This window comes from Asterias amurensis, chromosome 20 (genome assembly GCF_032118995.1).
Source record: "Asterias amurensis chromosome 20, ASM3211899v1".
NCBI classification, from domain to species: Eukaryota; Metazoa; Echinodermata; class Asteroidea; order Forcipulatida; family Asteriidae; genus Asterias; species Asterias amurensis.
In genome coordinates this window covers 12,650,779-12,678,778 of record NC_092667.1, presented here as the reverse complement: position 1 = coordinate 12,678,778, position 28,000 = coordinate 12,650,779, and the positions used below count along the sequence as shown (strand labels likewise).

General features: G+C 38.6%; 1 protein-coding gene across 1 annotated transcript; it reads right to left on the bottom strand.

Annotated features, from left to right (window-relative positions):
* LOC139952332 (uncharacterized) lies at positions 1 to 23,076 on the bottom strand. Its single transcript, XM_071951441.1, has 8 exons — positions 22,564 to 23,076; positions 9,692 to 10,045; positions 8,658 to 9,014; positions 6,125 to 6,190; positions 5,017 to 5,076; positions 4,617 to 4,730; positions 3,069 to 3,162; positions 1 to 2,391 (listed from the first exon to the last, which is right to left on the bottom strand). Exons 1-8 carry the CDS (start codon positions 22,652 to 22,654, stop codon positions 1,995 to 1,997), a joined length of 1,533 nt encoding a protein of 510 aa, XP_071807542.1. The 5' UTR covers positions 22,655 to 23,076; the 3' UTR covers positions 1 to 1,994.
* Positions 23,077 to 28,000: the final 4,924 nt, after the last annotated feature.

Here is a 28,000-nt window from a genome sequence, read left to right as displayed (position 1 = left end):
AGAAATGTATTTAATGTAAATATTCACAATTCGATTAAATTCTATCTTGGGAAAGATTAGTATTTTTCAGTTTTCTTTCGTCCAAACACTTAGTTTCCAATTTCAATTAGGTTAAAACTATTATTTCAGTAATTCTTTCTAAATTATTAAACGTTTTTTAATATATAAACTAAACACTAAAAATACTTCATGATTTAACTTTGAAGACAAAATTAGAAATTATTTGGGGCCAAAGAAATTACTCCATCCCCAAGTAGGCCTGATTTCAAGCAGATTGTTAATGAATATTTTCACTTAGGAATACTAAGTTAAAGACAGTGGACACTATTGGTAATTGTCAAAGAACATATACATCAAATAACAGAAAATTTGAGTTCAATCGGTCATCAAACTTGCGAGATAATAGTGAAAGAAAAAAACACCCTGGTCACACGAAGTTGTGTGCGTTTAGATGGTTGATTTCGAGACCTCAAGTTCTAAATCTGAGGTCTCGAAATCAAATTCGTGGAAAATTACTTCTTTCTCGAAAACTATGGCACTTCAGAAGGAGCCGTTTCTCACGATCTTTTATACCATCAACCTCTACCCATTATACTCAGCACCAAGAAAGGTTTTATGCTAATAATTATTTTGAGTAATTACCAATAGTGTTCACTGCCTTTAAGTGGATAATTGTCCTAAACACGAAAATAAGATGAAAGAACGCAATAATTTCATTATTATAATCATTTATACAAGGTCATGTTCTGCAATATTTTCTCACATCAAAGTGATAAATAAACCAGTAAAGAATTGTGACATCGGTGAACCATGCGATAAATCAACTTGGTTTTATAGTATTGCATCAAATAGTTTATTATTAAAAAATAATATATCATTAAAAGTGCAACAGAGCACGGTTTAGTTACGTATTATTTTATTTCGAAATTAAAAAATATGGCAAATTTACAGATGTGAAGCTAGTAGTCAACATGCTAATATAGTATAAGTATCGTATCAATGGAATGTAGCAAGCCTGTCAAAAAAAAAACCTTTAACAATTCTTTGGTTATTACAGAGTGATGGAAGCCAGTGTTTGTACCATTAATATTCACTAACGCATACAAAGTTTACACTGGTATTGTCATTTTACTTCTTCGGGTTGTAACTCTTACATATTGTGGGTGCGTTCGTTTAGCTTCCCTGGGAAGCCCAGTACGAACGTGGGTAATTATCTACACACGTTCGTGCTGGAAAAAGAAAACGCCACACACCGGGATCGACCTGGGGAAGCTAAACGAGTCGTCTATTGTTGTATTTGCAATCGAACTATTTAAGTTTGAGGAAAAGGATGCGTTAAGCTAGACTGGGCCCCTGTCTTTATCCACAATGATGAACGAGCTTCGAAGTGAGACGCCAGTTGTTCAGGCTAACGTTAAGCTTAACCACTCAATAAAAGATCCAAGTTTCATGGATCGCTAGGTGGCAGCAGACTCACTAGTTAAGATTTCACTGTTTTAACGTCAGTCTCAGCGTGGAGCTAAACTTTTGCCAGCATGCTCACATTTCAAAGAACAATTGATTTACCTGTTGTCTGCTACGACCTCGAGCCTCCAAGAGTTTCAAACTCTTCAGATTTCTGGTTCCAAAGAACCCCCCAGTCTGGGTCAGACCGACAAGAACAAGTTTGACCTCTACTTTAAAGCATTTTTCTTTCTCGTGATATTAGGTAGAAAGGTTAAAGGTCAAAACATGAAAATCCCTGTAAATTAAGACCTATCTTTCTCAACAACAAGTGTGTGATTCGTAAGAAAATCGCAAGCATACACGCTCGATGTCCTGACAAAAAAAATGGACTGTATATAACGAGAACAACACTAATGGCGACATATTTTTAAAATATGTTGAAATTATTGTAATTTAATATGAATCCTCTTCATTAAGTTTGCAATGACCAAACATTACAGGTTAACAGTACGGATGTAATATTTAAGTAAGTTCCCGCTAATCCACGATTATAGTTTAGTGACCATTTCAACATAAGATTCCCGCCTCGTTGGATCGTAGTCTTGTTCCGGCATGTCAAACGAATACGACACTCGTTTCTTTGTCCGCGGGACCTGTGCCATCTCACCGTTGCTGTCCTGCAGCACGGGTGATGCATATTCATTAACAACCTTTCTCCCATTGGTGGTTGGCGGTGTGCTGGGCTTTGCATATTCGTGATGCATGGCGGCGCCATTTTCGTAGGTATGTTCCTGAGGTGGTGGTGTCCCGGATGTTTGGTGGTGGCCATTTTGAGTGGGTGTTTCAGTTTCTATAAAAGCGTGGTTGATTTGTGACATATCGGATACTTTGGGAATATGTAAAGATTCGTTGGATGATCGTCTCGCTTCATTCTGAGTGTGTTTCCTGTGGAGAAAATTAAGAAGAAAAAAATGCTCGAAAAAAATTAATGTGCCCTAAACTTCCATAGATACTAAACTTCAACCACCGCCAGTAGTCCAGCATTCTCCCGAAGACAAGCAGATTATACTGTTCGAAACGTCAAGACCACACCGGCTCTTCTCCGAGCCAACGTTCAAACAAAATGAGGTTTACACGTGTTTGTAACCGCAAGTTTACTATTAATTGTATGGTTTATTCCTATCATTTGCTTCCTATGCCCTAAACCCGTTGTGAAACCTGTCTTAAAGGGCCGAAACTCATAAAGCTGTTCAGCGGAACATTTTGCTTAGCAAATATCTTGGCTAAGCAAGAAACGACTGGGGTACCACTTGCAGAGATAATAACTGTATGGTATTCTGGCTGGTAACCTATACTTTTGTTAAGTAAAGATTTCTTGTGCTTTGCAAGTGTTTGTGCTAGAAGCCTTCTTGGCCAAATTTCAAGAGCTGCTAATCACACAAATTTCCTAAGTATGAAATGTTTATGTTTGCCTTCATAAAAACAGGATTACCAACCCAATTCCAATAAGCAAACAACAGCTGAATACCAGTAACAAGCAATATGCACCAAATGGAAATTAGGTTGGTAGTGCTGTTTTTGCTTGTTTGTTTGTTTTTACTTGTCAGTATGGTTACGCTTACCCTTTGTATGCAACCATTATAGCAATGAATAACACAATGAGGAAAAGACACATGGCGGCAACTAGAATGATTATCAACCACAGCATGTTGGGAACTGGAGAGAAAAAAAAACAGTACAAAATTATTATTTGTTCGTGGTCAATATTAGTGTTATCCTACGCAAAATACTATACTGAGTTCCCAAATAATTGTGTAATAGCGCCTTCTTACACTAGAGGGCTTCTGAACGCTGTCTGTTGTTTTCGGTGCGTTCGTTTAGCTTCCCTGGGTCTACCCCGCGGTGCTCACTCGGGTGAGCCCCTGACAAGAGCTATTCGAACGATCACACTCGCCCTCTCGTGGTGACGGCATGTACCTCAGGTCACCCCCAAGTGACCCACTCCACAAGCAGGGCACTGTGGGGGCAGCTGGACCCGGGTGAGCCCCGTCAAAGCTATTCGAACGTACCGGGGCAGACCGGGGTCGACCCAGGGAAGCTAAACGAACGCACCCGTTGTCTCCAAGGTATGTGGAGCTATGTTTGTTGTTTTGTTTAAAGTATCATACCTACTCCTTGTAGCATTATGAAATGAGGTGCTGTGTGGCGCAACAATTGCTATGGAAACAATACCGAGGCTCCTTGACCCTTTTTCGTGGCACTGCTAACTGGACCCCGATCCATCTTAAGATGGGTCGTAAATTGTGGAATCATATTTTGTTTAGCTATTACTGATACACAGAGATCTGATAGGTATTTGTGAAATCAGCTCCTAGACTCAAGCGAAAATAGTCAGGGCGCCATCTATCGACGGTAAAGGTAAATTATATATCTGCGCGTGAAATTCGCTCTTGTAATGGTTCCCTGTTTTTATCCGCGAAAAAAGGAGAAAATAAAATGACCCAATTTCATAAGCTGCTCAAGCACAAAAGGTAGCTAAGCACAAAACATAATGCTTACCAAAATAAGGTTACCAGCCAAAATACAATGTCACGTGTACAAATTATGACAGGTTTCATGTTCCTATGTGCTAAGCAGAAAGATTTCTATAAGCAGCTCAATGAAACTGAGCCCATGGTCTTACATGCCGGATGATTTCAAAATAAATCATTTCAGATGCGGCGTGCAGGGTGCACATCATCCAGACAAACTATAATGCACTACATTATCCTACATTTTACAGTCACAAAATTTTGATTTACAAACTCAGTTTTATGAAAGAAAATTTGTAAAAATGCTGCATTCAAATGTCAATATCGACTGCTGCATTCAACTGTCAGTACAATGGGAGACTTTGGACGCTAGGTGGCAGCAGACTTACCAGGTAAATTCCCATTGTTTACGTAGTTCTGAGCGTGCGCACATGACCGGGAACAATGGAATTTACCTGGTAAGTCTGCTGCCACCAAGCGTCCCAAAAGTCTCCCATTGTATATAAATGTTGATTACCCAAGCCTTGTTGTCTATTTGAATCTACAGTCGTGCTTACTCTTACATGAACGGGAGCAACATTACTAAGGAAAAAAGATCATCTGATTTCTTATTGTTTTGAATAATTACAAAAAACTCACTTGTCTGGACGGGTCCAATGTCGGGGGTGATCAAGGTGGTGTACTCATCTGAGTGACTCGAGGTTGAGACGTTCTGTTGAGGTGTTACTGTCGTTGGGAAGGCGGTTGTCGACACTTGATAAAACAAATTGAACAGATTTTGGTTTTAAATAATAACTGGCTCAGTGACCTCATAACACAGCATAAACCATACAGTTATTAGAGCTAGTTCTTGAACTACAACGGGACACTTTTGGGACGCTTGGTGGCAGCAGACTTACCAGGTAAAATTCATCGTTCTCGGTCATGTGCGCACGCTCAGAACTACGTAAACAATGGAAATTTACCTGGTAAGTCTGCTGCCACCTAGCGTCCCAAAGTCTCCCTATCCAAAGGAAATTGCAAACTAAACTACACTTACCTTTTTCGTATGTTGTGGTCATCGAGTCCTCTGTAGTTGTGACTTTACCCTGTGTAGTATCTAAAATGAGCAGAAATAAATTGGAAACAATTTAGATAAACACCTGAAATGTTAAAGACTGTTTTCACTATAAAAACAGTTTCCGTATTGCCCTCGAAACTGCTCACGAAGTTTTTTGAAGTGTATGTACCATATGTTTGTGTGGTGCAGGTATGACAGCTGTCCTTTAATTTGTCATTTGGATTATGATAAATAAAACATTTGGTAATTTGTCACAAAGACTTCTCCTGTTTCAAATGAGATCATTTTTTGTATGTCCATACCGAAATCTCGTTTTGGGGAAACGTTTTATTTTTGCAGCCATGAAAACATAAGTGGACAACATTTCCTCAATGTAACCAAGTGGCTTTCTTAGAGTGCGTTTATGACGACCCCAACCAAAAACGGTAACCGAGCTCACAACTCGGTTGTCGTTCAGTCTGAACAGCAGAACCAACGACCAACAACCGAAACAGTTTTTGGTAAGGGTTGCCAAAACGCACTCTTGGTAAAAAGATGAGTCACGCGCCCCACTCATTCTGATGTGTCCGTCCGAGCTTTCGGCTACGGCTAAGGCTGTACGGTTTGGTCGCAGTGTCATACGTCCATGAGTACCCTTAGCAACACCCGCATAGCCGTAGCCATATAGATGTTGACTCATACATCCATGCAGCTTATCTCAAATACTCCGTTTACGTCCGCTGTATGCGTTGAATGAGATGCATGTTTGTTTTCCCTAGCTAGACCAGCATGCACCTCATTCAACAGTTAGCACTTGCGCAATGGGTATTTGCGAAAATGTCTATTTCACTCCAGGGGTCGTTTTCACAAAAAGTTAGGACAAAAACGCATAGCTAGTCCTAAGTTAGGACGAGTAACTCGTCCCAACTCGAGATAAAACTTAAGTCTTAACTGTTTGTGAAATCCACCCCTGGTCCCTGACCCAGAAATGAAGCCCCTAACGACCCCGATGCGGGTCAATTTGACCCAGAAGTTGTTGAAGTCTAAACCACTGTCCATCTATATAGTGACATTTCCTCGAAATATATCAAAGAAGGATCAGGCTTACCAGGACTACTCGCTGTATATATCTCTGTAAATATAGTCGTCATTACATCAGTCGATGCAGGCGCCTCTAAAAAATTAAAAGTTAAACACACATAAGTAGAATCTATATAACTAACTCCAGTCTGAATCAAAATTAACAATATAGGAAATGAAAAGGGAAGATAATACCTTTGAATGGTTCAGCTGGTAAGAGAAATAACAAACATTTTAAAAGTGTAACCGGAAAAGGGCCCTAACTAATTATTATTGATCGAACTGAGCGTGGAAGTTAAATCGGTTGACTGTCAGTTTAAAAGCTTCATACACAAAGGAGTATAGCAGCGATGAATTTCTTAAGGAGCCATTGTTTTTTCTTATAAAGTTCTAAAATTACATAACTGATAGAAGGTAATATAGCTTTAAACCATGTCGGGCTCGGGCCCACACTTTTGCCACACGTAAAATTTGTCAAAAAAAATCTTCGCTGACGATGTACGGATTGCCGCCACAGTTGCAAATTATCACGGAAACCAAAATATATTCATAATTTAATGTAGGGCTATGAAAACGGTCATTCAGATATCGTTGAAGACGTTGACATGAAGATCTTTTTTTATTATTTACCAATTATTTTCTTATTTCTACCGAAGCACCGCACGGGTGTCATTTAGTAGTAGATGACAAGTTTCACCCGGCACATGACCTCTTTGAGCCAATGCGGTCAAATAATCGATTCCGTTCAATTAAATCTGGATCTAATCGTACTTTGCAGAGTTTTTATCTCACAGCTGTTCGTGTTCTAAATGACAGGTTTTAATCATGAATGTCTATTTCTGATTTTAATTCTATCGTTCTATTTTTATCTTTCGTATTTCGCCTGTATATTGTAATACTTTTCAGAGTTGTTTATATTGTATTTCCATGTATTTTTGTAAATGGTTAATTTTTAGTGTAATTTGTATATAACATAATATTTTTAGACACGCAAAACCAAAACGAATTTCACTGTACTAATATTTGTTTTTTTTACAAGTGACAATAAAACATTATTCTATTCTTATTCTATAAATGGTAAATTTTTAGTGTATTTTTATATTTACATATTTTTAGACACGCAAAACCAAAACGAATTTCACTGTTCAAATATTTGTTTTTTACAAGTGACAATAAAACATTATTCTATTATATTCTATTCTATTATATTTCCATATCATTGATGCTCGGAACTCAACGTTCAATATATACGGTTCATATACGCGATTAAACAATAATACAAAATGAAAAAAAAATACTTCTGTTGACAAAGTTATGATTTGTTTCTTTTTTCTTTCACACGAGTACACACAGACCTGTATATTAATGAAATTTCATAACGGAACTCAACTCAGACTGTCAGACAATTTTTCCACTGCTGTGAGTTTTGAGGTCCATCCGCTTGTGTATTAATGCTTAAAGGTACTGGACACTATTTGAAATCACATACTCAACATATTTTTTTTATCATAACAACTTGACTTGAGAACAAGCAATGGAGAGCTTCTGATAGTATACAACAATGTGAGAAATGACTCCCTCTTAAAGGGTCTATGTAACTTTTGTAGGACAAAAAAAAAACAATGTTCACAGATGTACACTAAACTTACACAGTGTGAAGATAATGATAGTAGAAAGCTTCCCTGAAAATACTACGTGCTGAGGTGCTGTAGTTTTTGGGAAATGAGTAAAATAATGCCATGAAAATAACTTTCGTCTCATGAGACGAAAATTATTTTAATCATTTACAAACGTATTCTCTTGGCATTGTTTTACTCATTTCTCAAAAACTACAGCACATCAGTAAGTAAGATTTGAAGGGAAGCTTTCCACTATCATTATCTTCAAACCCTGTAAGTTTAATGTAAATCTATGGACATTTTGAAAAAGTACCCAAATCCTTTAAGTAACGTAATTTTTGAGAGGTAATTTCTCACTCAAATATTAAAATACTTGTAAGGTCTGAAACCTTCTTCCAACACCTGAAAGCACACAAATTAATTTGTGCAACAATGGTTATTTTCTTTCATTGTTCTCTTGCAACTTCGATGACAAACTGAGTCAAACTGTTCAGAGATTTGTTATTTTATACATGTTGAGATACACCAAGTGATAATACTGGTCTTTGATAAGGTGTGCCCAGTACCTTTAACTGGCAGCGTGACAACATGTAATCTCTTGTTAATTCGAGAGCGCCCGCTATCGATCGTTTTATGTGGGTGAAACTGCGCCGTTAAAAAAAAACATGTTGACGTTGACGTTTGTGGTGAAATCCTACTGTAGGGAACAAGCAAAATTACTTTAATATTTTCATTGATCTTTTGTCAACGTCTACTCATTTAATTTTGCGGTGATTTTATGGCACGAAATCACGTGGACATTTAACACAGCCACTCTCTGATTCTGTGGCTAAGTTCGGCATTGGCTATTATCAAGGCAACAAGAGGCAAGTAGACTGGTTCCTGCCTTGTGTCACAAGTAATCTGAATGTATGCCTACAGGGAATGCGGCAGAATACTGACCTGGGCATGACCCCACTGCCATCCACTCGCCCTCCAAACATGTGACGTTCACCGTTGCATGGATATCGTTCAAACATTCAAAAATCACTACGTTACCGCCGTAGAACTCCGAACTTTCCCGAAGGCTGGTCTCGCGGGCTGTCGTGCCTGACGGTGGATCGGGTGAGGCGCATACGTCATAAAGACAAGATGGCGGCAGGAGGCTCCATTCACCCGTAGGTAGACAAGTCAATGAGGTTCGGTTGGTGAGAAAACCATCTCGGCATGATATGATCATATTTTCACCAATCTTAAAGAAGTTCTTATCTGATGGAGATACAGTCGTATTTTGAGGTAGAGAAGCTAAGGGGGTGCAACCTGCAACAAAAAAAAACCGTATATTTATAAAAATAACGACGTACACATTCTTATCAGATTTGTATGAGGTTTATGATTCAAGATAAATCTGTATTTTGCCCTTTTCTTTCATTTTGACGTCCTTTTAAATGTCGTGTTGGTTGATAAGTTAAGTTAGTAGGGTTTAAGTGTACCATACCATGGTAAATCACTGAGTCAGATTGTCTCAGTATTGATTGTGTCAAGAAATTTTGGGGGTCCAAGATTCGTGCCAGACTTTCGTTCAGACACAATATTAAGATCGACCCAAACATTGGTTATGTTTAAATGATCAAAGACATGGGTAAACTCTGACAGGGTCTCACTTCAAAAGGCTGTTTAACAGAAAATGCTGCTTAGCAAATGAATTTGCCTAAGCAAAAAACGAGTGCGACACCATAGTGGCAACAATAAAGTTCATGGATTGTTGGCTGGTAACTCGTTTCTGCTAAGCAAGATTTGACTGTTCTTTATAGCGGGTTTGTGTTATTACAGGCCTCATTACCAAGCGCATGATGCGTCGATTGAATGGCTTCAGCATGCAGTGGCTATGTCTAGACCTCCGAAAAGGCACATCTCTTAACGTTGTGTTAAAGACAAGAGACATAGCCGTAGCCGTTACTAGTAGTCACTCGATTTGGACAAGGTTTACGACTTACCTATTTCATATACCTCCATCCGCAAGTCATTCCCGCAGGACTGCGTGACGTCACCGCTACAATTAGACTTGCACCTAGTCTCGTCCGTTTCTCGTCCATGTCTCTCATACGACGCCGATTCCAGTCCACAAAAACACTGCCTTCCCGCCTGAAGTCCCGCGTAAACTTTATTTTGGCGCGAACAGAGACGAGCGCAGTTTGTGACGGACATGTTCCCGGCGCTCTCGCAATAAGGTATGTTTGAGGTGCAGAAGTTATCGCAGAATATTGAGTCTGGGCACGAGGTTAAATCGGGAAGAGCACGACTGGTGGGCGGAGATGAAAGGTCGTAGAAGCAACCAATATAGCGGGATCCTGAAATGGAAAAGAAAAAAAAATTACCCACTATTCATTTAATTGTAATCTGATTCATAAATGCACGTTCTTTCTATTCATGTTTTGTATTTTTGAGAATAAAAGACTTGTCCAATTTCTGATTAAATTATGCATATGGGTTACACACAAGGAAGGCCATGCATGTTATTTGCCATTTCGCTGCTTATTGCGTCAATAGGCCTAATTTTCTAAATAATACGAGAAAACAATTCCCGCCAAAACGGAAAGTGGCAGGGTTCATTTGAGTGTATACGTTTGGTTATTTTATTCATTTTGGTGTTATACGTGCATGGACATGTACACCGATGTGTGTTAGCACTGTAAACTCAGTACCTGCCAGAGTTCGGTGACAAAAAATACAGGCACAATACTCGGGTGGGATTCGAACTCACGACCTTTGGTATTTTAGAGCAGTGTTATACCAACACTGTAAAAAAATTGGGTAAAAAAATGCCCAACTTTTTACCCAATTAAGGGCGAATAGTGAACTCCTCCCACTTTTGGGCAAAATATTACCCATCAAAGTTGGGCACTCTGATTGCCAAATAATTGGGTAATATTTCCTCATCAATAGTTGGGTATATTTTGCTAACCAACAGTTGGGTAATATTTTGTTTACCCATTTTCTGGGTATTTAATACATTATCAATAACCCACTTATTGGGCGATGATTTCACTAATGATTTAACCCTTTTCGGTGTTATCCAACAAATGTATTTAACCCTTTGATTTACAGTTTCTCCTGTGATACGTCATACAATACAACCAGGCATAGAAAATATCTTTTCCACGATGGCAAACGGTAGTGAGCTGTGACCTCGACATCTCTATCAAAATCGAGAGGGTGCTCAGTGGTTTGTAGATGCTTTGGAAGGTTAGTTTTCAACTAAATACAGTTTGTTTCCTGTTCAATTGTTGTACACAGTCGTGACAGTTGCAGCGCAAGCACACGCATACATGCCAAAACCGGCATTGCACATAATGGCATGATAAAACTGAAACTAAAAACTGAAACTAATTCAACAGTTGTGTCACTGTGTTGCTCCCTCTGCAACTGTCACGACTATGTACGACTGAATAGAAAACACAACTTCATATTTAGTTAAAAACTAACCTTCAAATTGGATCTATATCTACTGGACAACCCCGTTTTTTATACCATACCCAACTTTTGGGCAACTCTTTGATCGTAGTGCGCATGATCGGATGATTTTGACCAACTAATGTGCATCATTTTAACCAACAATCAAAATTAATTAAAATTACCAAAAAAGTTGCCCAATAAATAAGCAAAAGTGTAACCAAAAGTGTTAAGTTAATAGTTAAATAATTGTTAGTTTCCTTTTATATTTTTGAACGCTATGGGACTGAAAAATTCATGTTGATTTGAAACAACGTGACAGGTGAATACTTTTTCTATTGAGCTGCATTCTTGATATCTTGTGATAAAAAATCGTTCGGTGCGAAGATTTGATGATTTCTACAAATGAGAATATTATGCGCAACTCATACCTGGAAATACAGGTTTCAACACTTGTTTAAACAGAGGACGTCACCGGTCACATGATGTACGTGCTTGTAACATTTATCTTGCAGTTGTCGCTGTGAATATTCATGAGATGCATTGTGACGTAATAGCATTTACTAATTTCTTTTGATTGACCCGCATGTGTTCAATTGAAATAAACGACGATTGTTACATAATGTTAAATGTCGTTAAAAAATGTACTTTGTGTCTTGCAAGGAACACAAACAAATCATGCAAACAATACAATCATATTAATTTTAAAATGACATCAATTTCTGACGATGACTAGAGCAAGCTAGTCGAAACGTTGAGACAAATTCAAGAACTGACTCCGCGGTAGTGCAGTTAATAACGATTATATAAGCTAAAGTAGTAGTCCCGGCAATTGTCTATACCTTCCGCCCGGGTGTAGTTAAAAAGCAGGACAGTTCTTTTCAGAACTGAGTAGTCTCCCGAACATCCAATAAATCTACTCTGCGGTAGTGGAGTAAGAAAGACAGTTCTCTATTAAGAACAACCCCTACCTGGCAAATAGATACACACATGGTGTTACCGCAAACCAAATATAGAATAAATTTATATTGACATCAATTTTACAACCAATTCTCTGTAAAATAACAAGCTATACTTCTTCTTTCGTATGCTATTGTTCAAACCAGTCACGGATGATCTGGGTAGAGACCTATTTATGTTTGGTTTTCCATTTATATTGGGCGGTGTATTTAAAACGGAAAAAAGAACAGTAACCTACCACAGACTGTGGCCACACCCGTTACCCCAAGGTTAAAATAAATAAGCCTGAAATTCAACATTACTCACGTGTTTGTAAATGCTAGTCTATACTCTCACACATACAACAAGGCGGCTCTTAATTGAGACAGTATAAATAGCTAGCTCCCAGTGGTACCCATACACGAAGTGTAACTTGTTTGCGATCTTGATTTTGTTGCAATGTTAAGCAGCTATTTCCTTTCCTTTCAACTATTCAAATTTGACTTCAAGAGCTCATTTGTTTGCTATTGTTCAAGCCAGTCACGGATGATCTGGGTAGAGGCCTATTTTTGTTTGGTTTTCCATTTATTGGGCGGTGTATTTAAAAGGGGAAAAAGAACAGCAACCTATCACAGATTGTGGCCACACCCATTCCCCGCAGGGCTAAAAATGAATAACACTGAAATTCAACACTATGGCCATCTCACGCGTTTGTAAATGCTATATACTCTCACACATACAACAAGGTGACTATTAATTGAGACAGTATAAATACCTAGCTCCCAGTGGTATCCCATACGAAGTGTAACTTGTTTGCGATCTTGATTTTGTTACAAAATTAAGCAGCTATGTTGACATTCTCTGTTTTTCATTTCCTTTCAACTATTCAAATTTGACTTCAAGAGCTCATTGGAAACATATTTGTCTTCCACAAAAAAATGCGACCGGGAGAATATTTTCCTGAGAGTAGTAAGCTTGGGAATTAATTCTCATGAGAAATTAGTCTTGATCATTATTGTTTTCATTTCAGATATCGGTTTCAAAAGACTCTTAATGGTATTAGCTGCAGCGCTATCAACTTCAAGTCTCGAGTAAAATTTAAAATTGGAAAGTGGCGGTTGCGTTTATGTTTGGAAACCTTTAATTTGTAGTGGGACTGTTTGGGTATTGGGTGGCATTGGGTACATGATAGAGGCTAAGGTGACACAATTATATGGACGACATTGGTTACACTAAGTCACTTAGTCTAAGTGACCTTTAGTTAGGGTTTAGGCTCATCAAAAATGGGTTGGTACATAGGTGCAGTGTTTGGGATTGAGGTACGGACATTTAGGTACATGATTGGGGCTAATCGAGTAGCCTAGGGGTGACATTTAGGTACAGCGTTGGGACTTTAAATTTATACGGGCGACATTTGGGTACATGGTTGGGGTAACTAATTATAGTTATTGGCAACGTTTAAAAGTGGGGTTGTGGCTAATTGAGTACGGGTGACATTATGATACCGGGCATGGGCTACAATGGGGTATGGGCGACATTAGGTACAGGGCAGGGGGATACACTTGGTTATTATTACTGGCAACATTTAGATACGGTTGGGATTAATTGGGTAAGGGGAACATTTAGTTTGTGGTAATTGAGTACTGGCGACCTTAGTTACAGAGTTTTGCTACACTTTGGTACATGTGACATTTAGGTACATGGTTGGTGCTAATCGAGTAGCCTAGGGGTGACAGTTAGGTACAGCTTTGAGACTATACATTACAATATAGGCCACCGTTGTTTCGCAGGTTAGCCAGAGGCAGTTCAAATTCGAAACTATTACTACACAAGCAAGCGTGCCTTTGATTCCAATGTCTCTGTCTCGCTCATTATTTATGATAGCATTTCCATCCGCACCTGCTAGCCGAGCGATTTGAACATTAAAATGTCGAGTAATGTTTTGTAGGCAGGGAGAATTGATAGAGTGGAGACTGAATGCCATGCCCCAGTTCGACTGAGTCAAATCGAATAAACCAACGGAGCGAGAACAATCACACTAAAGTCGGATAACTGTCATAAAATTAAAGCTGAACTATAATATTAATATGTAGGTTGGTTTTGAGTCCAACCGCTCGTCAGCTTCTTCTACAAAAATGCAAAGCTATACGTTTGAACCCATTTTTTTTAAAATTATTATAACTGGTTCTTATACAGTGGACGATCTACATTAACGTAACACTGCTCTTGTCATTGGGCAAAATATAGTTTCTTTAATTTTTCCCGGCTCCCTGTTGAGTATAGAGCTATGGGCTGCCGTGCTGCTTGGAGGGCTTTTTCAAACACAATATCAACCTCTGCCCTCCGCAGTTTTACAAATCTGGGTGAAGAGAAGCAATTAAATGTTTAGTAAAGCATATTGCTCAAGGACTCAAGCGTCATGACCCGGATTCGAACCACAGTCTGACGACATAGAACCACCAGAACCAGAAATCGATGCTCTAAACGAGGCAATGACACCCTATCTGCCGCAACGTTTTATTCAATTTAAAGCCATTAGACCCTTTAGGTACAGAAAAAAAAAAGTTCACAGATTTACAAATAATTTACAGGGTTTACAGAAGGTAATGGTGAAAGACTTCTCTTGAAATATTAGTCCATGAAATGCTTTACTTTTTGAGAAAACGGTAAAACAATATAAATTCTCGTTAACGAGAATTACGGATTTGTTATAAACACATGTCAAGACACGGCGAAACGCGCGAAAACAGGAGTGGGTTTTCCCGTTATTTGCTCCCGACTCCGATGTCCGATTGAGCCTAAATTTCCACAGGATTGTTATTTTATATATAAGTTGTGATACACGAAGTGTGGGCCTTGGACAATACTGTTTACCGAAAGGGTCCAATGGCTTTAAAGGGAAGGTACTGACTTTGTAACGAGCATTGGAGAGCTGTTGATAGTATAAAACATTGTGGGAAACGACTCCCTCTGAAGTAACGTAGTTTTTTAGAAAGAGGTAATTTCTCACTAAAAAGAAATCTGTTATTCCTACCTGAAAGCACACAAATTCGTCCAACAAGGGTGTTTTTTCTTTCTTCATTTTCTCGCCCTTTCGATGACCCAAAAAAATGAGCCCAAATCTTCACAGGCTAGTTATTTTATGCTTATGGTGGGATGCACCAAGTGAGAACACTGATCTTTGACAATTACCAAAGGTGTACAGTGCCTTTAATGATGGCTCGCTTTTTGGTACATGTTTGTACAGCTAAATGTGCATCTCCGCTTCGTAAGTTATATACAGTGTTCAAAAGCCAAGGCTTCACCCAATCCTAAGTTTTGGCCTTCTGATAATAATGTTGGCTACTGTTTATAGCTGTCACTGTTGATATTATGAAACACCAATTATGTATTTTATCATTTGAAGGCTAGACCGAAATAAATATTTTATTGAGTTGAATTGAATTGAATTGAATTGGGTTGAATTGAATTGGATGGTTTGCAAGGTGCTGTGGCGCATTCTGCAGCCATCTATACAAGAGAAAACACGGTGCAAACCACGTATCTCAATAGCAAGTGTACATGGGTTCTTTAACGTCCATGAGGGTAGCCTTTAGTCAAGGCGCACGCGGCACACCGGATGGCGCGCACAACCCCAAAAATGTAACGCACGAAAAAAGACTATCACCACGAGCGGCGAAGCCGCGAAGTGCCTTTACCGACTCGTTTTGAGGCCTTTATGTTTTTCTTTACATTTGCCAACGATTTTGGTGGGAGAAAATGTAATTGCATAATGCATTAGCGTGGCGAGTTGCTGGCCAATAAGAAGCCACAATTACTTGCATGACGTCACAAGAACGTTCGATGCAAATTCGTTACATTTTCTCCCACCAAAATCGTTGGCAAATATAAAGAAAAACATACGACCCCCAAAACGAGTTGGTAAATAGTCTTTTTTCGTGCGTTACATTTTTGGGGCTGTGCGTGCTATCCGGTGTGTCGCGTGCGCCTTGACTAAAGGCTACCATGAGGGGGGAGCACGAACGTTAACATTAAAAATCACAAGTAAAAAGCTTCAACGCACTTAGGGAAACGTAATTGCAAGATGAATTAGACAGAAATCGAGAAAGGTTTTCATACAAGAGCCTTTTGCTAAACGTCTTTAACGTCCCATCCAATGAACGAAGCAATGACATTTAAGTGTCTTGCTCAAGGACATAAGTGTCAAGACCGGGAATTTTAATCCACAATCTACTTATCAAAAACACAGGCTATTTATTTTGATAGTTTGAGTCTAGTGCTCTTGACCACACGGTCATGACGACATGAGCAACGGGGAGCTGCTGATAGTATATAACATTGTGAGACACGACTCCTTCTGAGGTTGTTTAGTTTCTGAAAAAGGGGTAACTTCTCACTCAAGTATTTGAATTTTAGAACCGCATCAGAAGCCCTATTTGTGCGACTCTAGTTTTGATTCTGTCATCATTTTCGTGCATCTTCGATAACCAATTGAGCCCAAATTATTACAGGTTTGTTATTTTTAAGCATATAATGTTAATCTACACCAAGTGAGTGCACTTGTCTTTGCAATTATCAAACGTGTCCATTATCTTTAACATGATATAACATGAATGACATGGTAGAAGTGTCTACAACATGACAAGCAAACTAGGAGCCTAAATGCAAGCGGAAGTTTGCCCCTCTACATTATTTGCCAACATTATAATTATTTGGAATGACTCCCCCCCCCCCCCCCCCCCCCCCCTTCCCGGAACCTTTTTGACAATACATTATTTGGTTAATGGACGGTCTTTTAATTGTTTGCGTGGGTAGTTGAAGGAAACGACCATAAATGTAAATTTTAGAATGCAATCTTTTCAATTAAAGAAACAATGTCAGTAGTTTTGCTTTCCATTTGAATTAAACAATATCCACGACTTTTTCAGCATCTTCAATATCGTGTGTTGTTTGAAGCTTTGAATTACGTAAAAAAACTAGTCGTATGTGGTTATAACCGCCATCTAAAAAAAAGATAAAGCTTTTTTATATGTGGAATATCAATGAAATAGTAAGCCTCCCGGGTACTACTTTGTGTATCTCATTTGGAACGAGTGTTGTTTGATCCAAATCGAAAACGAGTACGTCCTCGGATCGTCTGACCATGCGTAGCCATTTTGTTATACAGTCTTCAGTGTCGACTTGGTTACTATGCATCATTTGACTTCCTGTATGCAAGGCCAACAACAAATCAACTTCATCTTTTCCCGAGTCTCCATTGATTTCCTGCAGTCATGTATCCCTCATTCAAATTCAAAAACTCATTTGTGTTGTTTCCGTGCCCCCGGTTTGCCTTCTGTATCTAAATCGAATATAATATATCATTTCAATAGAGTCAAATAAACAATGTCATTCTCTACAGACTGAATGAGAATTAATTTATGGTGAAATCAAGCTCTGTGCGTGCCTCTCTCAACTTGTTTCCCGCGTCTCAATTTTTTTCTAGAGTATTGTAATCAACCAATCCCATGGATGTTCTTCATGATTGAAGGTTAGGTTTTTGGGACGAGCTATGGGACGACATCTGATTGAGATATTGTATCAATCATACAATACTCTCGTGTGAAAGTATCCATGTTGGAATCTTTAAGAAATATTACGCCGATTGCAGATCTGAAGGTTTTGAAATTGTATTCACAAATAGGGGATATAATTAATTGGAAAGGAGTCTGTCTTCGTAATTTAAACCACACTGGTAAATATTGACATGTCTGAAATAATAATTCAAAGTTTAAAGGCACACGCAGTGCCTTGGATCGGACGAGTTGGTCTATAAAAAAAGCGTTTGTAACCGTTTGGTATAAAATGCATATGGTTGGAAAGATAATTTAAAAGTAGAATACAATGATCCACACAAGTTTGCCTCGAAATTGCGTGGTTTTCCTTTTATTGTGCGAACGAATACGGTCGGCCATTTATGGGAGTCAAAAATTTGACTCCCATAAATGGCCGACCGTGTTAGCCGACGAGGTAAAAGGAAAACCGTGCAATTTCGAGGCATGTTTGTGTGGATCATTGTATTCTACTTTTACAGCATCTTTCTACCCATATGCATATTATAACAAACGCTTTTCAATGACCAACTCGACCGATCCAAGGCAACGTGTTCCTTTAATTAATTCTGACTTCTAAATTCAATTATGGTGTTACTGACACCGGAATTTGTCTCCGACCCTCTGTTTTATTCGGTTTAAAGAATGTTGGAACTTTTTCAAAACGTCCATAGATTTACATTAAACTTATTGGGTTTGAAGATAATGATAGTGGAAAGCTTCCCTGAAAATATAATTTACTGAGGTGCTGTAGTTTTTGAGAAATGAGTAAAACAATGTCATGAATATACGTTTGTAAATGATTAAAATAATGTTCGTCTCATCAGACGAAAATTATTTTCATGACATTGTTTTACTCGTTTCCCCAAAACTACAGCACCTCAGCACGTAATGTTTTCAGGGAAACTTTCTACTATCATTATCTTCAAACTGTGTAAGTTTAGTGTAAATCAGTGGACATTGTGTTTTTTACATAGACCCTTTAAAGGTGTCCATACATGTTCTAATACTACATTTTATATTAAGGGTACTGGACACCTTTTGTAATTGTCAAAGACCCTTCTCCCTTGATGTCTCCATACATATGCATAAAATAACAAATCTGTGAAATTGTTGACTCATCGAAGTTGCACGAGAATAATGAAAGAAAAAACACCCTCATTGCACACATTTTGTATGCTTTTAGATGCCTGAAGGGGGCTTCAGACCTGAAGACTTTTAATATTTGAGTGAGAAATTACCTCTTTCTCAAAAACTACGTTACTTCAGAGGGAGTCGTTTTCTCATAATGTTTTATACTACCAACAGCTCTCTATTGATCGTTACCAAGTACATTATTATGCTAACAATTAATTTTGAGCAGTATTATGCCTTGAACGTCACACTGGGCAGTCACTGTCAACCGACACATCCAGACTGGGTAGTCGCTGATTCATATACTATGATAAACCAACCATCTGGAGGAATCAACCATTATGTCAACATAAACTGGCGATATCATTCTAGGTCAATAGCAAGTAGATCATGATATTGTTTTGGTCACAAAAATATTAATTTTATTTCCATTATGTGTTCGGGTAGACCGTTTGATTTGTTTTCATACACGTCCGGGTACTTCCCTCAAAGATTCCGATCGTGGACCACGGCCATGACCGAGTTGCATTGCATGAGCTGCTTAAGCACAAACAGATAGCTAAGCACAACAAAGTTATGCTTACCAGATGGCAACCATCCAAAATACCATCTGCCATGTACTATCTGTAGCTGGTACCCTGTACAACAAAATTATGCTTACCAGAATGAGGTTACCAGCCAAAATACCATCTGCCATGTACTATCTGTGGCTGGTATCCTGTACAACAAAATTATGCTTACCAGTATGAGGTTACCAGCCAAAAATACCATCTGCCATGTACTATATTGGGCTGGTATCCTGCTTATTTTTTACGAGGCAGAAATTGCTTACCAGGACCAACCCAAAATACCATCAGACATGTATTATCTGTTGCTGTATCTTGCTAAATTTTGCGAGGCATAATTTGTTTAAGCAGTAAGTTGTACCCGGCAATTGGGTATAGATTTAGATTTAGATTTAGATTTAGATTTAGATTTTTTATTTGTCATGCCCAGCATGAAAATCACTTCCCCGAATTTACACATTAAAATACAGTCATTAAAAATAGCAAAAAACACATGAACCGTAGACATTAAAACAGCAACAATAACTATAATAAAAATATCACATTGCAAAAAAAAAAAAGTTTAAAATACATCGGAATAAAAATATATATAAAAAACAAAAAATAAACTAAAGATGACTTGGAAAGAAGAGGGGGTGGGAAAAGGAGAGAAGGAAGGGTGTGGGAGGGGTGGGAAGACAATACATGGGAACGAGGGAGAGGCCGTAGGAGACATGGGTTGGGAAGTACGAAGCAAGTTATCTAATAAAATTGTTGTTAAAACAGAAAAAAAATATACGCTGGAGAATGGCCATCCCTGCTCTCGAGTAGGGGTAAGCGGTAAAACCCCGGGATATTCTTGAATCGTGCAATCGGAACCCTGTAGGTTAGGAACCTACAAGGACCAATTACATGAATCTGCTTACCGCCAAGTTATGCGCTTACGATCACCATTCTGCGCTTACGTGGCAAGCGCCAATTTTCCACGCCAGCCTTGTAAGCGAAGAAAGCCTGGTAACCTGGAGTTACGCACGCGCAGAAGCCAAAATTCCCCGCTAACTCGTGGAATTAATACGCTAGGTGTAAGCACGCAATTCCCTGCTAGCGCCGATTATGTGCTTACGGTAAGCATAGCCATGAAATTGGGCCCGGGTGGGTGTGAAAGTGCAGTAAGTTAAAGTTTAAAAACTCCTTGGGGCCACCCCGGGGCTGCATTTCACGGGGGTAAGAAGCACAGTGTGAACGGTCGAAAAGGGTTGTGGTGTGTCTTGCAAACTTTAAGGTTTTGTATTATTCTAAATGGAAGCAAAAAGACAAAGTATACAAACGGAAGTAGACATTTTAATATTTACCTCCGTAATGCAATTAATAGGTATCACCGTTCGGCACCAGCCAGACTGCACTATATTATGTACACATCGTATTATAGTCGTTTCAATTACCGATCCATTAAGTGCGCCTTTTCTTGATTAAAAAACTGCCACTTTATCTAATCGCTGGTTGGTGTGAAGCGGTGAATCGAAAACAGGTTAGAGGTGGGGTCTCACTAATTGTCTTGATTCCGAAACAATATTGTGCAATGTTTATCCAAAAGCATCATGTGTTACAAAGATGGTAGCGGTGCGTAAGGACTCTGCAGAATTATTTTGACTAAAATGCCCTGTTTAATAGTTAGAAATCAATAAAAGTATGTTGAAAATCATGAGTCTCTAAAGATCAACTAAAGAAGGCATCTTGATGTGCAGACTTGCGCTTGGATTATTTGTTACCCTTTGGTTGCGAACTTACACGGTCGGCCATTGTGTGGAGTCAGAAATTTAACTCCACAAATTGGCGTGCCTGGTTAGGTTACGACGTATAAGGAAAACCGTGCAATTTCGTATGGATTGCTGTATTTCTTTGCTGTATTTTTCTAACCTATCTACCCTTCTATAACCATATGCATTTCATAACAAACGGTTACTGACGCTTTCCATGGCCAACTCGCCCGATCCAAGGCAACGTGTCCCTTTAAGGTTGTTAATATTTAGTTTTATGTTTTCTGCTTGTATTTTCCGCATAGTATTGCATTTACCATACTTACAAATACTATAATAATAATAAATTTCGATTTATATAGCGCCTAATAACTAACACTTTATTCTCTAAGCGCTTTACATTAGTGCCCTGGTCATAGGGCCAATAACATCCCTTTTAAGGTTTCTCAGCTCCCTTGGGAGTATACAACCTTGGCAACAGTTTATATCGCTCCAAAGGCTTTTTCATTCACAATCTTTGATGAAATAACTGGGTTCTTTTAAAGGAACATTACAGCATTGGTTCTTGCTAACAAAACAGTTGCTGGCAGTGTAAGCACTTTATGTAATCCACCATATACATAAACTGGCACACCTGTAGAAGTTAGAGATCGATCGGCCATCTGGGACACGAGAGAACTGTAAAAAACCGATTACAACATTTGCATTGCATCGAACTAAAACAAAAATGAATAAAACGCTCAGTGAGCGATAAACTCCAAACGCGAAATTAGATTACTTATTTCTCATCAAATATGAAATTTCAGACATAAATATTTCAAGGGATGTTTTCAACTATCATCATCATTAGACCGTGTAAGTTTTATGTAAATCTGTGATCTTCACGATTTGTGTGTCTTCCCAATTCTGTAACGTTCCTTTAATGTAATCTCTGAACAATTGTATGGCGCATGATGCTCCTTTTCAGTGGTCAAGACCGATACACTCGATACCAAGACGAAAACCAAGACCAGCATGGCCAAGACCGAGCCCGGTGGGGAGACCTACAGCACTCCGCTCTGTATACATGGCCGGTGGACGTGGGAATGTTAGGATCCAGACAACACTTCACTTTTTGAGTTAATGTCACTGTCATTTTAACATCACTGGAGGATTTAGTTCTAACAGTTTTCCTGAATCTAAAACAATAGCTATCTGCAATTAAAATCGAATTTTATTTGACCAAAGCGTCAAAAATGTACCTAGCCTCTTCAACCATAGCAACACTTTTGTTTTCTTCCTGAAGACGATCAGAGCATACTTTGAAACCAATGTTCTTTTCAGAACCAATCCAACTCATTTAGAGATTACCACTACATGTTGTTACCGCAAGACTTTCTTTCCACACTGATATATAATTATGCTGTATTGATGAAACACAAAGAAGTAGGGGTAATTAAATATGCCTTACCTTGTCCATCTATCCCGCTAATTACAAACCCGACGATGGTAAGCCACCAGATTCCAGCAACGCCAAACACCGTTATACTCCGCATTCTCATCGCATCTTCTGCCTTCAAACCTAACCAAAAAGCCAACGTTATTTCACCTTGGAACCTGCCCTTAAATAAAAAATTTAAAAATCAATCCGAAATTGTTCTCATCCGGCAGAGTGTGAGAAAACGATGGCATTGATCGCTTAGATGCTCTCCCGTAAATTACTCCAATAAGCTGGTATCCAAAACGCGCTGGATGGAAGAGTCGACTTAAATACCGACCATAGCTGCGCAAAATAAAACGTGGGTGTAAAGTATCACATGAATAATTTTAACGATGACTCTGTGACTCTGTTTTTGCACCGTCTGTGAACTACAGAAAGTATGATTTGTATTTTGTTATGACAACGATGTTGATTGAACCTTGGAAAACATCAAATGAATGCATTCTCTCGCAATGATTCTCGGGGGGTTTGTTCAGCAGCAGTGTTGGACCAACTCGGTGATGATACAAACGAGTATCGGGTATGCCGTGATGTGACTTCTATCGGTGACATATTTCAACGAGTAGATGGTGTCAATGCAGAATGTTTTGCGTAGACATGGCAATTATGTTTTATTCAGCTGGGATTTGAATTTACGTCGACATCAAGATTGTTCACAACAAGTATTTGTCATTGAACTTCAAGCGCCGAAATAGGGGTATCATCCATTTCTCAAAAACTACAACACCTCAGCATAGCTTTCTAACATCATTATCTTCAAACTGTGTAAGTTTAATATAAATCTGTGGAAATCGTGTTTTGTGTTACAAAAATATCCCAAACCCTTTAAAGCCATTAAACCCTTTCGGTACAGGAAAAAAAATCACAGATTTACAAATAATTTACAGGGTTTACAGAAGGTAATGGTGAAAGACTTCTCATGAAATATTGTTCCATGAAATGCTTTACTTTTTGAGAAAACATTAAAACAATATAAATTCTCGTTAGCGAGAATTACGGATTTATTTTAAACACAAAACAAAAGTCATGTCATGACACGGCAAAACGCGCGGAAACAGGAGTGGGTTTTCCCGTTATTTTCTCCCGACTCCGATGACCGATTGAGCCTAAATTATCACAGGTTTGTTATTTTATATATAAGTTGGGAAACACAAAGTGTGGGACTTGGACAATACTGGTAACCGAAAGTGTATAATGGCTTGAAAAGTGTAATGACGCAGTTCCAGTAAGTAGGTTATGGTTCCTGACACGGAGTCTGAGCCGGAACCGGGAACGCAGCCGGATCTGCGATGACGAAAAAGTTACGTCATTGAAGCCGCATCCGAACGAAGTGATTCCGGCTACGGCTATGGCTGGTGGCTACAGCGGCAACGTTGAAGAATATGCCTTTCCAGTAACCCGGTCGTAGCCGAAGCCAAAGCCGTAACACAATCAGAAAAGCTTACGTTGGACAGGTGGCATAAACTGCCTTTACGGACAAATACATTCGCATACAGCGACACTTCTACGAATTATACATCAAATATGTCGAGTCAAAAAGGAAAAACCAAACACACACACCAACAAATTTTACTAATCTCGGTCAATAAATATAAACAACAGCACAGTCCTAAAATAAGCGATAAAACGTGTACAATTTTGACATAGAAGTTGACACGAACTGTATGTCCACAAATACAGATATAAAAGCATTTGGGGGCATACCTGCTCTATGGTAAACACGCCGCCTTGGTGACGTCAGACAAGTGGGATATTATTGGCAGGTTTATATTGTGAAGAATGACATGACCTTGTTCTGTTTTCATTACATCGTAATTACGATGTGTAGGTTGTACATTCATTCAATGTTAGATAGTCCATCGTGTAAAGGGATAGTACCACTTGGTATACAAATAGGATGTAGTGATTATCTTATTTTATTTTATTTATTTATTTATTTATGTTTATTTGCATAAATCTTTGAAGAGTTCATTTTATGATTGTCCCTTTAGCGCCTTTGCAGCAATCAACTTGTGCAACACTTAAAGTCACCTGGAAATGTATTTTTTTTTTCTTTCAGACATAAGAGTATATGCTTACGAACAATAAAACAGTTTTTTTTAGTAATTGTTTGTCACGATTTATATGTTTAAAAAATATATAAAGTTGTTTGGGGGGCTGACTCCGCCTACCCCTTTTGTGACGTAAATCGAGGCAGACTTTGCCTGCAATTCGTATAGTAAACACACGTGCAAAGTACATGTACGTCCAAGTCGTGAGTTGGTACATTTCAAAAAGTGTTTTTCTGCATTCAGCAGCAATACACCTGGTCGGCATTGCCGGAAAAAAAAATATATATATATTTTTAAAACGTACAAACTCACGACTTGGTCCGTACATGTACTTTGCAATTGTGTTTACTCTTCGCATTACAGGCAAAGTCTGCCTCGATTGACGTCACGAACAGCGCCCTCTCGGGTCAGGGTCTACTCTTAAATTTGTAAATAACATAAGAACTGATTTTTAAAAACCTTAGTTAACTGTTTATTCACATTCCACTCATCAAAGCACATATATTAGTGACAAAAGCTTTATTTTGAAAAAAATACCACTTCCAGGTGACTTTAAACCTAACTGATAAAGTTCTCGTGAAAACAGTGAAGAGCACATTTACATTTTATACTATTTTGTAAGGGGTTATTTCAATTTCGGCAATCAAAATAAGCAATTGAGTTTGATGGGGTGTCTCCCACTTCTGAAAGGTCACTGATTGTCACAAACAAACAAGCAGAGCTATTTCATTCTTAAATTCTGAATTCGAAGTCCAGAATATAGCATTTCACGAGACAATCACCGTTGCCGAAAGAATTTTTTAGAGAAGTGTGTAAGAGCCGTTCACATGTGTATATATAAAAATACAAATTTTGTTATCCATAAGCAATAGTCTTCAAAACAAGAAGTATTAAATAAAAGTAACCCTAATCGATGACGGGTACTAACAATGCAAAATAATCCGCTGTTGTCCTTTTGCATTTAGCTCCCGATAAAATCAAGGTTAAAAAAACATCATAAACATTGTTGTTTTCATTTTGTTTTCCGGAACCCCTATACAATATTAAGAAATTAAATTAGTTTTCAATGACAATTTTGTATACTTGTGTACATAGTTGACAGTCCCTAATCGACGTTTATTTGTTGTCTGTCTGCGGATTCTGAAATAAACAAACTAAATAAATACATTATTGAATTAATTAATTTATAAAATAAGTGCGCACAATAATTCTAGGAAAACAGGAGCCGTTTTACACGAGTTGGTGACATGGCGTATTTATTCAAAACTATGTATTTGATTATATACTTTTCCCCCAAGTGTAGGTCTACAACTTTACTTTATTAAGATTGCATCTTGAGATGGAACTTAAGAACATTGAATATTGAGTTTTGAATATTCATTATTGGTGATCAGATTGAATCAGTGGTTTCTCTCCACGTCTTTCATCTCCGTTTATCCCCGTTTCGAATCCCACCTCGGAACTGGAGCCTTGCTTGTGGTTTAATTGTTCAGTTCCTACTGTATTCCCCGCGCGCGCCCACTACACCCCCATGTTGGGGTTCCTCCCACATACAACTTAACATGTCCTCCTCGTTTCCTCATCATCATCATGGTTTGGGCTATTGGATGTATGACTAAATAAACAACTAAATAAATAATCACCGCGTTATGTGGTTGCCTAAAATCTCCAATTGTAATAACGGAAGGACGCGAGTTTTAAGGCAGTAAAACCCCCACTTCAGAACCTAACCGAGTAAAAAGACAAAAGCGAGCGACTGGGGAAAACATCGGCCTGATCAGCGAGCCTCCCTTCGGAGTTCATTCACGAGAAGGACAAGAGAGACGCCAATTATCGAGAAACGGAGGGAGGTATATAGTCAGCGGGTTAAAGATGCTATGTCAGATTTTTGGCCGATTTTACCCCAAAATTTTGATTTAAAATTCAATAGGTATTTTGATGGGGATCGAGAAAGTTTAACAAGCTTTCATTTGAGCCATTGCTCGAAAGAGTCCGCCAATTATTAGCAGCAAGGAAATGAAGTGCTAAAAATTAGTTTTTGTCGGGATCCCGACAATATATCACGTGACCAGTTCTTATGTGTTTTATAAGAAACGTTTTAAATTTGTGTCCAGGTTCCTGACCATTAAAAGTAAAAGTTAGAGCGGGTGATACTCTTTGAAATACCACTCACTAAAAAAAAAAAAAAAAATTAATGTTTGGGGCAACAAAATCTGACATAGCATCTTTAAGGTCATGAAATGTCATCTCTTGATGGGGCAAAGTTGTTTATAAATTAACAAAGAGCACTTCTAAGGGAAAACACAACTGATGAGGCCCCAAGGCTAAGCCCGAGAGAATCCGAACCCTTTTTACGGGGTGGAAGCCTCCGCTGCACCTACATGTCACAGCTTATAGACGACCTCAACGCCATCGGCCTAAAACACGATCAAGCTGTTCAAGCTGCCCATGATCGGCCTGGATGGCACAGGCGAATTTCTAACATTGGACAAACCCGTGGTCACAACGTCTCGAGCCGAGTTCGGCTCGAGTAGCGTCAACTGAGAGAATCTAAGCATCTGACAACATACTTCGAGGCTCGTTACTTACGCCAGAGAGTGGCCTCCTACGTCAATCTTCTGACAGTTAAGTGGTACGGATGTAGTAATCTCTGATTCACCTCGCAGTCAAATTCTACGAACACGTTTACATGATAAAATATCCTAGTTTGGAAGTACATGTATTGTAATACACGATTATATAAGTTTTATCAAATTATATCGCTGGTTTTCTAATACCAATCTGTAAGGACAGGGTACCACTGTAATCAAGTCTAATGTCATTTTAACCCCTCCGTTATCCTTTGATTGTTGTATGAGGGTTTTTCTGTTTGAAGCTGGCGCTTTTAAAAACAAAAAGTGTGTATAATTATATAATTCACGTGGGTTTGTTGGGTTTTTTTTTTCTTAAGGGACATCACTGATTGCTTAGCGTTAAAGTCAGTTCTAGAAGGTCTGTATTGTCTTCAATAACAATAAAGAGAAGTTATTGATGGATGAGGGCGCCCTTCGTCCTCATCAGTTCTTTGGCGGAAGGAGGAAGTAAGGTAGACTGGTCCCCTGTCCTTATCCGCAAGGATGAGGAATTGTGCGTTCGTTTAGCTTCCCTGGGTCGACCCCGGTGTGTGGCGGATTTTTTTTTCCAGGACGAACGTGTGCAGATAATTACCCACGTTCGTCCTGGAAAAAAAAACACCGGGGCCCTTGCTAGTTTTTAATATACAAATCACTGACAGAGATCCAACGTTATTTGGTGACATGTAACATTTCTTAGTATCAATATATTTTGCTAGCAGATTTTAGCCTCATCGGTTATTA